This window comes from Vipera ursinii, assembly GCF_947247035.1.
Source record: "Vipera ursinii genome assembly, chromosome: 2".
Classification (NCBI taxonomy): Eukaryota; Metazoa; Chordata; class Lepidosauria; order Squamata; family Viperidae; genus Vipera; species Vipera ursinii.
The window spans coordinates 221,643,162-221,658,324 of NC_139513.1; the positions used below are offsets into that span (position 1 = coordinate 221,643,162).

General features: G+C 37.7%; 1 protein-coding gene across 2 annotated transcripts in view; it reads left to right on the forward strand.

Annotated features, from left to right (window-relative positions):
• The window catches only part of PTPRD (protein tyrosine phosphatase receptor type D), a gene marked incomplete at its 5' end in the record, with an annotated part of 318,231 nt that overhangs the window by 57,263 nt on the left and 245,805 nt on the right, over window positions 1-15,163 (forward strand). For both annotated transcript variants that reach the window (XM_083352519.1, XM_083352520.1), the window contains one exon: window positions 10,357-10,498. In XM_083352519.1, coding sequence (XP_083208645.1) covers window positions 10,357-10,498 — 142 coding nt within the window. The remainder of the gene's footprint in view (window positions 1-10,356; window positions 10,499-15,163) is intronic.

Here is a 15,163-nt window from a genome sequence, read left to right on the forward strand (position 1 = left end):
AAAAGCAGCCAATAGTGATGTCAGGGCAATGAAAGTAAAATAGAAGCATTTGATCAAAAATATTAGTAATTACTGCCCCACTTTTTGTTTCTTGATGAATAAACATGCAAGTTGATAAATAAAATGGAAGATAGGTAAGTTGAAAAAATATTATGCAATGCATTAATGATAGTGTGTTTCCCGTTCAGAATGCTGCTCATGTTCTTGACTATTTTGACTCTAACATCAACATGGAGGACCCTTTTTAAAATGTTGGGACTATGAAAAACCCTGCTAGTTTTTAATGAAATTTACAGTTATACACCAATAAGCAGTCAGACCAAAAACAAAACTCCACAGCTCTTATGAGTCTTGTTCTTAAATGTAGCTCTAGACTATTTACTCTGCATATCATTTGGAGTATCTAAACTTTACTGAGAATTTATATGATGGGATATAATTGATAACACTTAAGAAATCTCTATCATTTTTTTCTCTGAAACCGGATTTCACTAAGCTGAATGTAGTCATTTTCCCCCCAGACAAAACCAATATGAAACAACATTATTCTTCCTCCATCCTATTGGTTGCCCTGGATTTTCAGGTTGATTTACTTTTTAGATACCTTTGCCTAAAATCGCCCTTCAGCCACACTACTTCCAGAATCCTATTGGCATTTTATTATGTCTTTATCAGTATAACTTTATGATACGTTGACCTCCAACTTTAGCCTCAAGATCTTTTTTTTCCCAGAGGTTCCCTGAAATTTAAAAAAAGTGTTCTCAACAGCTCCAAGCTCTGCTTTATTCAACTATAAACTAATTCTCAGTTGTCTTTTCCCAATAAACTTTATTTTAATCTTTCACTGATTCTTTACAACTTGAAGAGAATATCCAAAAGCTCTCTTCAATCATCTTTCTTAAGCTCCTGTTGCAGGGGTCTTCAAACTTGGCCCTTTTATGACTTGTGGACTTAATTCCCAGAGGAATTCTGGGAGTTGAAGTCCACAAGTCATAAAAGGGCCAAGTTTGAAGACCCGTCCTATTGTCATTTCAAATGTGTTGACTGCTAGTTATTTTTTGTCTGTTAAAGCTCTGTAATAGCTACAGAGTAGCAGCCATAAATATCCTGATACTAAAACGAGGCATAGTAATTACATTTTAACCTCACTCAGAAGAATTATGAGAATGTGCAGTTCACAATATGTTATAATAAGCAAATTAACTAAACACTATGTTTTGTTATATTTCATAATACATCAGAATAATGGATGGAGAGCCACTGACATGGAGCTATAGTTAAATGCTGCATTTTCCTTCTATTCTTTCCTTTTTTTGACCACGAACAGCATTGCTATGAATTCTCTTGATGCAAGTTTTCTTGAATGTCTATCTGTGCTCCCATGAGTCTTTAATTACACTATGAATCCTACATTTAAATCATGCTCCAATTGTTAAAAAGAATTTAATTAAAATATGCCTGAATAATTGTTCTTTACTGGGACTGCACTCCACTTTGGAATCAAAGAGAAAATGTGTGCTTTGGAGCAGACATGAGATTGTACATACCACCTGTTGGCAACTCCTTAAATTAATTAAACATTTTTACTTAAGCACTTGTTTCCTCAATAAAACTATGAACTGTCACAATTCTTGATTAATGCCTGACCTTTTTCAGCTCTGGATAATTTAATTTATGTTTATTGACATTTGTTAACTAATTTAATAAATATATATAATGATATTTGCATGTTTTCAGAGGAAGCATGTGTGTCCAGTGGTGGGATTCAGATATGTGAACAACTGGTTCTCTGTGTGGATGCCACTTCCGGAAGTCCATTCTGGGCCCGGGCAACAAAAAATTAGCTACCAGTTCTGCCGAAGTGGTTCGAACTGGCTGAATCCCACCACTGTGTGTGTCTCCAGGCAAAACAAACATGGTGGTGGCCATCTAGTCTTTCCATTTATATTCTCTTCTTAGATACAATCAATATTTCGTATTTGTAACTGCAAATTGTAGCACTTTAATTTATATACAGTATCAGAAACTCTGTTATGCATTCAGATTTTTGACAAAATAAACATTGTACAATCATTATTTGATAGCACATTGTTTGCCATCATGAAATGTGGAGTGAAGAATTCTTTCATCCACTATATCCCTCGAAAGATTTTAGCAGAGCCTTTTTATGTTACTATTATCTTTCTATTATTTTTTATGTTACGTCTTATTTTATCACAAGCTGAAAGAGTGGTTTCATGTATTGCTTTCAACATGGAAAGGATCTTTTCCTGGTCTTCATCCATCTCTTTCATGTGTTTATAAATAGTCTTTATAGTAGAAGTCGTTTGTCAAGCAAGATTTTATAGTCCAAGTTATTTCATCATCTCATACAGTAACCAGTGTTCCACAAATAAAGAGATAGGAAGCCAATTCCCCACATATAACTGAAAGTCAGTAAAGATTTACATTCACAGTTCAAGTAGGCCAGTTATGCCGCCCAGCTATTCTCTTACAGCTGAGTTTCTCACAGGTGGTGCAAAGATCAAAACAGTCATATCTAAGGTGTGGGCTTTGAGCCAAGTCTCTGTTAGGAAATAACAAGTTGTAATACCAAACCTCGCTGCAAGATGTCTCTGATGCCGTTTAAGATTTTTAAAGTCCAAAATTTTTATAATCCTTTTTTCAATTTTATTTCTTTTTTGTAGATAAAAGCAAAAGTATCCAATAAAAATAGGAAAAAATTTGGTCCCCAAATTTCAGGAACATATAAATCCAATTAGATTAAAATTGTCAATGCTTTAATTCCCTTGGGAAGTCAGTTGCTGCTATGCTTAGAGGGTGGGATAGAAATTCCCTTCCCTCTCTCCTCACAGGGGGAAAAATACTTCAGGCAGATTTTATAGGAAAAGAAAGTACGTAGGGTAAAGAGAAGATCGGATCTCACCCAGTTTCATCCAGGTTGCTTTCAAAGTACTTGGTGGTAAGTTTGACTTGGGCTGTCTGCAGCCTAGTGACGGGCCATATTACTATGGCCGATCTTTCCTGCGCCAGTTTGGAGTGCTGCTCCAGATCGAGCAGAAGGGCTGCTACCCTCCCACGATCAAGCGGGGTTCCCCTCCTTGCTCGTCATCCCTACAGAGCGACTTTTGACCCTTTCCATGGCCCCCCAGTGGAGCAAAACCAAACACGGAAGATGGAGCTCACTTTCTAGTGGCCACAGCAGCTGCGATGACAAACCAGAAGTCCCTCTTTCTTTTATTTTTTTATCCAGGTATAAAAATGCATGTGGCTGTTTAAATATAAAAATCTACCTATATACTTGACCTAAAATATATGTATGTGTAAGGGACATGGTGGCTCAGTGGGTTAGGACGCTGAGCTTGTCGATCAGAAGGTCGGCAGTTTGGCAGGTCGAATCCCGAGTGCCGCGTAACAGAGTGAGTGCCTGTTATTCGTCCTAGCTTCTCCCAACCTAGCAGTTCGAAAGCACGTTAAAGTGCAAGTAGAAAAATAGGGACCACTACGGTGGGAAGGTAACAGCGTTCCGTGTGCCTTTGGCGTCTAGTCATGCTGGCCACATGACCATGGAGACGTCCTTGGACAAGCGCTGGCTCTTTCGCTTTGAAACGGAGATGAGCACCGGCCCCTAGAGTTGGAAACGACTAGCACTTTTTATATGTATGTGTGTGTATGTATGTATACACACACACACATATACATATACAGACATGCATGTGCACATGCACACAAAAACATACATATCATGGACATTTTCCCAACAATGTTAAAGTTGTAATTGATATGTTTGTATTTGCCAGCCTAAAGGATCAAAATATAATTGCTATTTATATGTATGTATAGCTGTGAGTAGGATATGACTGATTATACTATCTACAAGAGAGAGATGGCCAATATTGTGGTTAGATCATGGAGAACAAAGGTTGGATAAAAATATTTAATATAATAGAATCCATGTTAGTTGGTACTGAATCTTTTCCCCCCTTCATTTATCATGAACATGACTCCTAGAGGCATTGAGAAATCAGTAGGATTAAGAATATCAGTGTCACAGTTTCAACAGCTTCTGAATAAGTATAGGACTATTACATATGTAATAACACAATCCTGAATAGGAACTTGTCCACCTGTTGGTTTTTAAGGTGAAGACTTAGATAGGATTCCCTGAAGGTAGCATTTTGACTCAAGTTTACTTCTGAACCATTCATGCTTCCATGTGAACAAGCAAAGGTCAAGCATGACAGAAGCTTACTGTTATCTATATCTTTGTTGGATGTGGAAACATTATCCTATATTGAAGGTTTACTCAAATGTGGATATGTGTATGGAGAGTGCCTACCTGAAAGCAACTCAGGATAAATTGCATGTGCTTTTATGCTCTACACTAACTTCGGCTGTGACAGAATAAATTTATGGTCTTCTGTGACAGAACAATTTACGGTTTTCTACTCCACTGCAGATATCAAAAGTATGAGACAAAATTTATAAAGCAGTAATTGAACCGAGTTTTTATAGAAGATAGATTAAGAATCCTTGGTGTTCAAAGCTGGGTGTTCACCATTCTGCAGTTTTGTGCCGGTTCCTATGGTTGTTTATACTATCTACAAAAGAGAGATGGCCAGTATTGTGGTTAGATAGTGGAGAACAGAAGTTGGATAAAAATATGTAATATAATAGAATCCTGAGACAACTGAATGGGTGCTCTGTGTAATGGTAGTCATAGTTACCAGTACTATTGGGACCAAAATTTCTGTTCCTAAGCAAGGCAGTTGTTAAATGAGTCATGCCCAATTTTATGACCTTTTTTGCCATAGTTGTTAAACAAATCAATACAGTTTGTTAAGTGAATCATGTGGTTGTTAAATGAGTCTGGTTTTCCCCATTAACCTTGCTTATCAGAAGCCAGTTGAGAAGGTTACAAATGATAATTACATGACCCTGGGACACTGCAACTGTCATAAATACTTCCCAGTTGTCAAGCACCCATATTTTGATTTCTTTAATTGTGGGAATGCTGCAGTGGTTGTAATTTGAGGACTGGTTATAAGTCATTTTTGTCAGTGCTGTTGTAATTTCAAATGGTTGATAAATGAATGGTTGTAAATTGAAGGTTAGAGGTAGTCCTCAACTCACAACAGTTCATTTAGTGAGTGTTCAAAGTTACAGCAGCACTGAAAAAAATGTGTCTTATGACTGTTTTTCACAGTTACGACCTTTCCAGCATCCCCATGATCGTGTGATCAAAATTCAGATGCTTGGCAACTGGTTCATATTATTAACCATTGTTGTCTCCCGAGCTTATGTGATTACCTTTTGCAACCTGATAAGCACAGTCAATGGGGAAACCAGATTCATTTAATAACTGGGTTACTAACTTATCAGTTGCAGTGATTCACTTAATAACCGTGTCAAGAAAGTTCATAAAATGGGGCAAAACTCAATAAATGTCTCCTTAACAGCATAAATTTAGGGCCCAATTGTGGTTATAAGTGGAGAACTATCTGTACCTGTAGGCCCAAAATAAGAATTATTCTCCAAGTACTTAGGTAACCAAAACTTCTAGAACGCCTAACACAGTAATCATTTTCCAAACTTTCCTTATGACCAAGCAGTTTGACCTTTGTTGTTTATGTTTATGTTTACTTAAGGGTTTAAGATTATATTGCCATCTGGTGGGCATCCAATAGGTTTTTTTAGGATTCAGAGATGATAAGCTGAAAATAGAGTGAAAAGCCAAAAATAATGTGAGAGTTATGGCGTTAGAGAGGAAGAGAGGTAAATCAATACACATTTTTTTCAGCTTGCCAGGAGTGGCGGCAGCTGGATCCCTAGAACAGACAATGCAACATTTGAGTCTACTCTGAAATTCAAAATATCTTTGACTTTTGTAGCTTTGCATACTTTTCTGGAAGAACGGAAAGGATAAAGGACAAACAATAACAACTGGAACAACTTTGGTAACATATTTCATCAAGGACCTGAGCATAATTTTCAGACAGCGCTCTCTCAGCCAGAAATATTTTAAATATGTCATTGTCTGTTGCAGACAAGACCAGAGGATGGTCTGATAACACACTTTGTAACTCAAGACAGTTGACCTATTGCTAAGAATATTTTTATGGGAAACATTATTTTTAGTGTTGAGCTTTCCCTCTTCTTCTTAAATAGGCATTACATTAGGAAAATCAAGAAAGCTTCTTTATCTTAATTGCTGCAAATAGAAATATAGATAAAAGATTCAGGTGAGAGCAATTTATAATACAGTGCTGCAGTCTTCTAAGTTTGCTATATAAGTTTTTCTCTGTGGAGAAATTTACAATATGTTAAATGCAAAATTAAGTGCTAAGTTATCCTTTCTATATAGCTATATTTTATAATTTCAAAAGGGAAAAGGTGGTCTACAAGACAGGGCTTTTCAACCTTTTCACCTATTGTACCACTTTTAGGATATGCCAACATCTGAGTACCACCAGTCGCCTAGCAAGGTGTCAAAAACTTGATGACACCCCCCCAAAAGGAAAAAAGTGATGAAGTACAGGTAGTCCTCAACTTACAACAGTTCGCTTAGTGACTGTTCGAAGTTACAGTGGAACTGAAAAAAGTGCTCCCCAAGCCACAGCCGAGCAAGACACCTGCCTGCCCGCCTGCCCGGCAGCGCTCTTCCTCTTGTCTGAGGTTTTCATTGTTGAGGATTGGCAGCGGGGGTGGGGTGGGGTGGGTGTTTGGTTTTTATTCCCCCCCCCCCTGCTGGGTGGTTGCAGCAGATTTTGGTCACTTCACATGACCCTGGGACACTGTGACCGTCATAAATATGAATCAGTTGCCAAGCATCTGAATGTAAATCACAAGACCCTGGAGATGCTGCAACATTCCAGCTGATCGGTGCTTCTGGAGCCTGGTGCTGATCCTGGTGCTTCCAGTGAGTCCTGCAGCTCCAGCCGTCTCTCGTTCAGGCTTATGCGGTGCTGCCACTGGTTCAGCTCATTCCCCTCCCCCGCTACCACTTTTCTAGGATGATCACGTACTACATGCCAGGTGCCAATATACCACAGGTGGTACCTGTACCACTGGTTGAAAAGCCCTGCTATAAGTCACCGGTCTTATTGTGTTTGGGTAAAACTTGCCAATCTCTGTCAGACAGCTGCCTTCTGTGTTTTCAATGAAAATTAAATTTCATAGGATTCTTGCCAGAATATTTTTTCCCCAGATTTGGTACGTGTGGCAGAGTAAGTTTGGTAATAATAAACCACAACAGTAGAGATGTCTTCTAATTGTCTGGAAAGAGACTCATTAGAAGGTTTTTTTTAGGAAACAGAAATAAAATATAGATGATTTAATAGAAGGGCCATTGGAAGAAATGGCCATTAATATATATATATATATATATATATATATATATATATATATATATATATATATATATATATATATATATATATATATATATATATATATATATATATATATATATATATATATAAAAATTCCATTTATATCCCGCCCTTCTCCGAAGACTCAGGGTGGCTTACAAGCTTAGCAGTAGCCATCATTCTATGTATTTGAAATATTTATTGTTTAATTAAATGTTTATATACTGTAGCCACTCATCTTACCTCGAATTCTGGGTGGCTTCCAAACAGCCAGAATCTAGAAATACTGAAATTCTGAAATCAGGGCCTGGGACTGACTACAGGGGACCAGAACACAGTATAGGTCTTAAGCATCAGGACCACCTTTCCCAGGAATGGGCTGCCACTTGTCTCCCAGCATATTTCCCCATACCTGTGACCACATTCTTTTCTCCTGTCCTCTCCCATCTTTCCCCCATCAGCCTCCCTTTGGTACCTCCTCCTTTTCCAAAGTCGTGCAATAACGTTCACCTGCAGACCAACGAGAGTAGAGACGAATAAACCTGATTAGAGGTGTTTCTTCCTAGCATTCACTGCCCCAGCACAGTCACCTAAGCCAATCACCTTCCTCATTTACTCCTTTCATCTCCCCCTGCCCAGCACTTTGTTCTGACCCAGATGATTAGGGAAAGTTTATCCCCACGAGCCTTGCAGGTAATGCCCCCTCCCAGTTTCTTATTTGAGAGTGGCAAGAAGGTCCATTGCTCAAAAACCACAACACATGGTAAGTCTTAGCCATTCTTGATCTTTCCCAGCTGGGAACGGTGATATTGACCAGTCCAGCTGATCTGGGATCTCCAGTTCACTGCAGACCATAGTCTAAGGTCCCAAATGAGAAAGCTGTAGGAGGCACACTGGCTTTAAATCACAACTGTGAGCTTCCTCTTGCTTCCACTGTTGCTAATCACCTGACTAATAGGACTTTCCCCTCCCCTGCCAAGGTGCCATTGCACTAAACCTGCAGTGCTTCAGTCTAATAAGCTTACACTTTCTCCCATCCCTCTGATGGTCAAAGCTGTTCAGCAGGCTTTCCTGCCATATTGCTGCTCTTCCAGGAGCCAGCCCTGTGCCAATCATCAACTGAAAAAAAAGTAGCTTGATCTGCGAAGCGCCAAGCTCTCTCCACTGCCCACGTGTTGCTTTAGATTCCATGCAGCAGAGAAGCCCAGGAGAGCCCAACAAGGCTATGCTGTTATCCAACAGCTGCACAATCTGCCTCCATTCTGGGCTTTGTCCCATTGCTGCTATTTCCTCCAGGCTCTCCCAACTCCAGAGTTTTTCAACTCTCCAAACCATTCAAGACTCCATTGATGTTTTTTTGTTACTGTAGTCAGGGTCAACATTCAAGTCACATAAGCTCCATGACATACTATAATTTTCAAAACAGGTGAGCATATTACTCCTGCATCCATCTTATTGCTATCTTAAAAATAACCCCCAAAATGCTTATATTTAATTTTGTGTTGTTGTTGTTTTTACTATTCCATAGTAAGGGGCAACTTTGTTAGTTGTGTTTGAACTTAAATCAACTTCTGCAGAGATAGAAATACGTTTGAGAAATCAGTGTGTGTGTGTATACATATTTATACGTACACACACACACACACACACACACACACACACACACACACACACACATATATATATATATATATATATATATATATATATATATATATATATATATATATATGTTTAAGTATTTGTCAAGGCTTTTTGAATGGACTTTGCTAATTAACTCTTTCATTCCTGTTTTGGCCCGACTCAGGGCTTATCCACAGGAACTAGTCAACTTATGACAGCTCATTATTTGTGCAAATTATTCAAATTGCTAATAAAGAATTTGGGAGGCTAAGATGATCATTTCGAACTCTTTATGTTCTCATCAGTTAGTCATACCCTTTATCTGAGATTCGAACCTGGGCTGATTATATATATCAGGCAGTGTTTTAACGTCCTGAGCCACGGGTTCTTTCTCCCTTTTTTTATTAGCTGGAAGGCAAGGCAAATGTATGTTTAAGTATTTGTCAAGGCTTTTTGAATGGACCTTGCTAATTAACTCATACACTGATGACTAGCCATAAGCATAAAGGTTTCTCAGTGTTGCTAACCAATAAAGATATTTTATTGGAAATGCATTTCATTTGCTCTAAATAGGCAAAATTTAGGTAACAGGAAACTGAAAGGGAGTTTACTGTCCCAGTGCTCAAAGGTTCAAATAATGATTGTTTTGATAATTGGATACCAGTACCTGCAGGATGCATTAGCAAGTTATAGTCTATGTCTTGTCAAATAATTTTATAATGCTTTGGAGTAGAATTTATTTTCATTCAGTCATTAATTAAATATTTATATAAAATGGAATATTATTAGGACTACCATATTTGGGCTACAAAAACCCATATAACCATCAGATAACAATAAGAGTTTTCTCAATTTCTTTATTGCCATTTACCATTCATATGAACTCTTGCCATCCAGATATGATAGCCCAAATATGTCCTCAGAGTTGATGCCTGAGATTCATTTATAGTGTCACAGTCTGACTACTGCCTGAAACTCCCTGAATATTACAGTCAAGTTCATCTCAGTGGTTTTAATTTGTTGCTGCTAGCTGATCCAAAGTGTCTAGTAGCTATTTTGAAGATTCAAGATATTGATGCAGTTTGAAAAGAATTGGTGCAGTAATTATAGATATGCATCTACTATGTTCTAATGGCTCAAATCACTGTCCTATTGTGTTCAGGTCAAAGATCAGCGTAAGGTCAACTAAGTTTCAGTAACACATTATTTTTTGTGCTTAACTGTACTTAAAACATCGGTTTTATGAATTGCAAACGGTTACATAGGAGGAACGTAGAATAGTCCAGTTATTAATTTATACGGGATTAACCAAGAGGTAGGTGTTTGTAACAACACCTGTGACAGCTGTTGTTTCCTTCAATAGGTAATAGAGTTTGATGATGGGTCTGGATCAGTCCTCAGAATACAACCATTACGAACTCCACGAGATGAAGCTATTTATGAATGTGTTGCATCCAACAGTGTTGGAGAAATAAGTGTGTCCACAAGACTTACTGTCTTGCGTGGTAAGTGTTTTTTTAAATAACATTAAAAATACTTTATTAGGGTATCACGTTTATTAGAGTTACTCTAGGATTATAATATTAATTCTTAAAAAGTTTGTATATTGAAGGGCAGAAGGTTGGGCTTTGTTTTCATCTGGAAAGAAATATCTTTAAAATATTGTGATTGCAGTCAGCTTGCCCCAGTCCTGTATCGGGAGAGCCGTTGAGGTGTTTTTCTTTTTATGTGCCAGGTTTTCCCCAGTCGTAAATGTTGATTGAGATCACACATTAAATGATGGCTGTTTTTTGTGTGCTGAATATACGTATATGCATATATGTATGTATAGTACAGCCAATGATAACAGAACCATGATTCATACCTTCAGTCAGCTGTTAGCATTTGCAATTGGGTTAGGGTTAGGGTTAGGGTTATTCACACTGAGAATAATATAAGAAGCAAAAATATCCATTTTTAATCAAATACATTCAATGCTTTTTAGATACATTGAATTTTCAAAATGTTGTTCTTGGCAATTTATTTATGACAAGAATTTATATCAAAGCTAGTCCCACAAGTTGATATACTGACCTTGGCAGATTATAGAAACAGATTTTATTTATATGATGATGAAATACAATTAAATGTCTTAGTGAACATTAGCAAACTTTTCTTCGTAAGTAGAAACGCTGTCATCTTGTTCCTATGCCTTATATTTTTGAGAAATCATAGTGAGGTTGATGTTAAACTCAATGCACTAACTTTAGATGCTTTCTATTCATTGCTGACAGGAGCAATTTCCTTTAAACCCACAAACAAGACCTTACTTCAACTAAAACCAAATATCAGATAGCCTTTGAATCTGAGTTCCAGGCCCCTTTTTTTTTTTAATCCCATTTATATCCCGCCCTTCTCCGAAGACTCAGGGCGGCTTACAATCTAAAGCACAAATCAATGTGTTTAGCAATAGCCTTCATTCTTTGTATATCCCTGTTTATTAGGGCTTTCGGGGGGCCCCAAGCGGCATTATTACAAAGTCAGCTTATTGCCCCCAACAATCTCGGTCCTCATTTTACCTACCTTGGAAGGATGGAAGGTTGAGTCAACCTTGAGCCTGGTGGGACTCGAACCTGCACTCATTGCAGGCAGCTGGTGTTACTTAAGGAGGCATTAGCCCACTGCTCCACCAAGGCTCTTTAGGGATACTTTATTTTTTTCCTTTCATGAATCTTCTTCTGACCCTGTGTTTCCAAACAAAGCTACTCTGTGTGTGTTTGTGTCTGTCTGCCTGTCTGTCTGTCTGTCTGTCTGTCTATCTATATATGATGTAAAAATTGAAAACTATTTTATTTGGGGGGTTTGGTTTTATTGTTATGCTTGTCCTTTATTTTGAAACAAATTTGGCTGATTACACTTCATTTTGTATTATAGTTATCTTGTAATATGAATACAGATTTAATTATTTGTTTCGCTCTTCAATATTATCAGATGTAATTTTATTTAATATTCTGTTTGTATCTGTATACAACATCCAGTTTCCCACTTGCATTACTTTGCTGCAGTTAAGATTCAAGCATTGATACAAGTGTCTTCCCTTGTCTCCTATACTCGAGGCTTTTCATGGTTTAACTGATGAAGAAAGATGTCATGGGGAAAATAAAATAATTGTTGGAAGGGTTGGTGCATATTAACATCAGCAAGCTTCATTATTTTTTTTCAAAAGGAGTTTCTTTGGCAATTCATCTGCTAGCTGACAGCTATATTTACCTCTACGGAACTAATTTTGATTTTGTTGTATTTGTCATAGCATACCCATGTGCAAATACCATTAGAGGCCTTCAAGTTTTCCTAATGTGTATTATTATTACTACTACCACTAGTAGTAGTACTTATTTGATGTGTCAGAGGGACATCTTGTCATTCCTTTGTCTGTTGGATGAAAAAACCCATGCTAGGGGAAAGGAGTTAAAAGAAATGGGAACAAGGAATGAAGATGGAGAAAGGATGTGGAAGTCTATTGTAGAGAGAAAATGCAGTTTGGTTCTGGAGTGTGAACAAAGCTACAGCTTAATTATTCTATAATATTGACAAGCCATTGAATATTATCCGTGTAGAAAATGCGCTTGGGGAAATTCCAAACTGCCGTTAGAAAGTTAGCATCCCAGGCTGATTTGTGTTTCTGGTAAGCCTTTTGCTCTGGATTCAGTTTGAACTCTTGTTTGATTGTGTGCTAGAGTAGATTATTATTTGAATAGGAAATATGTTTCACCCTTCAATCTTAAATGTAAAAAGTATTCATTTACAGGTTTATGGTGATCAGAGTGGGTCCAACTACATTCGGTATCTAATTTCTTTTATTGTAGAAGTAGAATAATAAATCATTAGACTGAAGCACAAGCATTTTGTTCTTCTCACCTTTTCTTCCTTTCTTATTTGATGAATAGGGATGCAGCATAAAAGGCTGTTACAAGGGTAAATGGTAATTATTATTCATTGAATGTCAGGTTCAATAGGAATGGCTACAAATTAAGAGCATGTTTATTTCTGTTTTTAAACATTTTAGTTTGTAATTGAAATAAAAAGAACAGATAACAAAGAATAATTGCTATTTTGTTAAAATGTGGATTATCAGAGATTTTCTTTAATAGCACAATGAGGCTATTGATCTTTGCTCAGGTATCCTGGGGTTTTAATGTGCAAATTGATTTCAGTTTAATAATTAATATAAGGATACCTCTGGCTTTTTAAAAGAAGAGATTAAAGCAGGCATAAAGTGGATTGAAGGATTTGGAATGCATAATTTTTGATTGTAAAAAGAACTCCACAACATTTACCACTTACCAGGCACAATGAGCACACGTAGGCTACAATAGAAGCAGGCATTTGAAAAACAGTTTATTTTAATATTATATTTGAAAATTAACAGAATGAGGATGCTCATCAAGTGAGAAGAAGGGCAAAGAAGAATGTAAAAGAAAATATAAGTGTTTAGCAACGGGCTCAGTAATTTAGTTGTTAAGCGAAATAGTAATCGCTGAGTGAAACCATAACCATGCTTATGATATTACTTTCGCTTTCTTTCGACTATTGTGAATGCGAAGATTGGTTGTAAAGTAACTTTCTCATCACAGCTGTAACTGCGAGCGGTCACTAAAAAGCAGTTGTTAAATTAAGGAATTTTTGCCGAGACAAGCAATTCCTTAGAATGATGCTTAATTTATTTCATAAAGAACAATCATTGTGATCCTTGTGCTATTTGAAGTAAAATTTGTATTTAATGGTATGGGAATTAAAATTATGCTGAAAGAAATTTAGAGAAGATTGTGGTTGTTGTCCGCCATCTTCACAAATGAATAATGAGTCAGGAGTAGGATTGGCAATGCTGATGCCTGTGGAGCTCTGTATGATTTCAATGTAGTCGTATATGAGACCATACATAGTTAGTGAGGAGACTAACAAGTGTCGGTATAATGCTGGAAACTGCATGCTTGCAGAACATATAGGCTCACTGTCATAGTCTTGCCCCATTTGTGCTTAATCAAGTTGATTTTTGGACCTCCTTTCCCTGAGTTTTGTTCGTGGCTTCTAAAAATTCATTTCCCAGAATTAATTGAAGAAGATAGGGTACCCTGTCAACAAAAGTGCGTATAGTCAAGGCTATGGTCTTCCCAGTTGCAATGTATGGCAGTGAAAGCTGGACCATAAGAAAGGCTGAGCGCCAAAGAATTGAAGCCTTTGAACTATGGTGCTGGAGAAGACTCCTGCGAGTCCCTTGGACTGCAAGGCGATCAAACCGGTCAGTCCTAGAGGAGATCAACCCTGACTGCTCTTTAGAAGGCCAGATCCTGAAGCTAAAACTCAAATACTTTGGCCACCTAATGAGAAGGAAGGACTCCCTGGAGAAGAGCCTAATGCTGGGAAAGATTGAGGGCAATAGAAGAAGGGGACGACAGAGAATGAGGTGGTTGGATGGAGTCACTGAAGCAGTAGGCGTGAGCTTAGATGGACTCCAGAAGATGGTAGAGGACAGGAAGGCCTGGAGGAACATTGTCCATAGGGTCGCGATGGGTCGGACACGACTTCGCAACTAACAACAACAACAAGGGTACATTCTGAGATCAGCATTGAAAGAAAAGCTGTTTGACAGTTTTATGAGGAGACCAGGCTGCCTCCACTTACTAGAGTCTACGAGGCGCACAGCAGAGGGTGCTGGTTTGTTTTCTTGCAGATGTTTCATTACCCTAACTAGGTAACATCATCAGTTACCTAGTTAGGATAATGAAACATCTGTAAGAAAACAAGCAGGCTCAGAGAGCACCAAGGGCCCCTCATCTCAACCCTGAGCTACAAATATTCTCCTTCCTTGGCATACAGCAGAATTGTACAATAATGGGGGGAAAATCCCAAGTGCCCTCTACAAACCCTCCCAATTCTTCAGGTATCTAAAAAGTGTATGTCTTGGTTTGGTTTGGTTTGGTTTGGCCATCAATCTTAATTGATCACTAGGAAGTGATTTGACTCTGCAAGATAGTTTGTTCACCATTGCCCATTTCTCACTTAACGTGGATAAAAATAATATTTGAATGTATTAAGCAGTGAGAATAATGAAATACTATATATCATTCCACTTGGGCATTCCAACCAAGATGAAATCCATAAGATCATTCTTAGCTAAACCATAAAGAGAA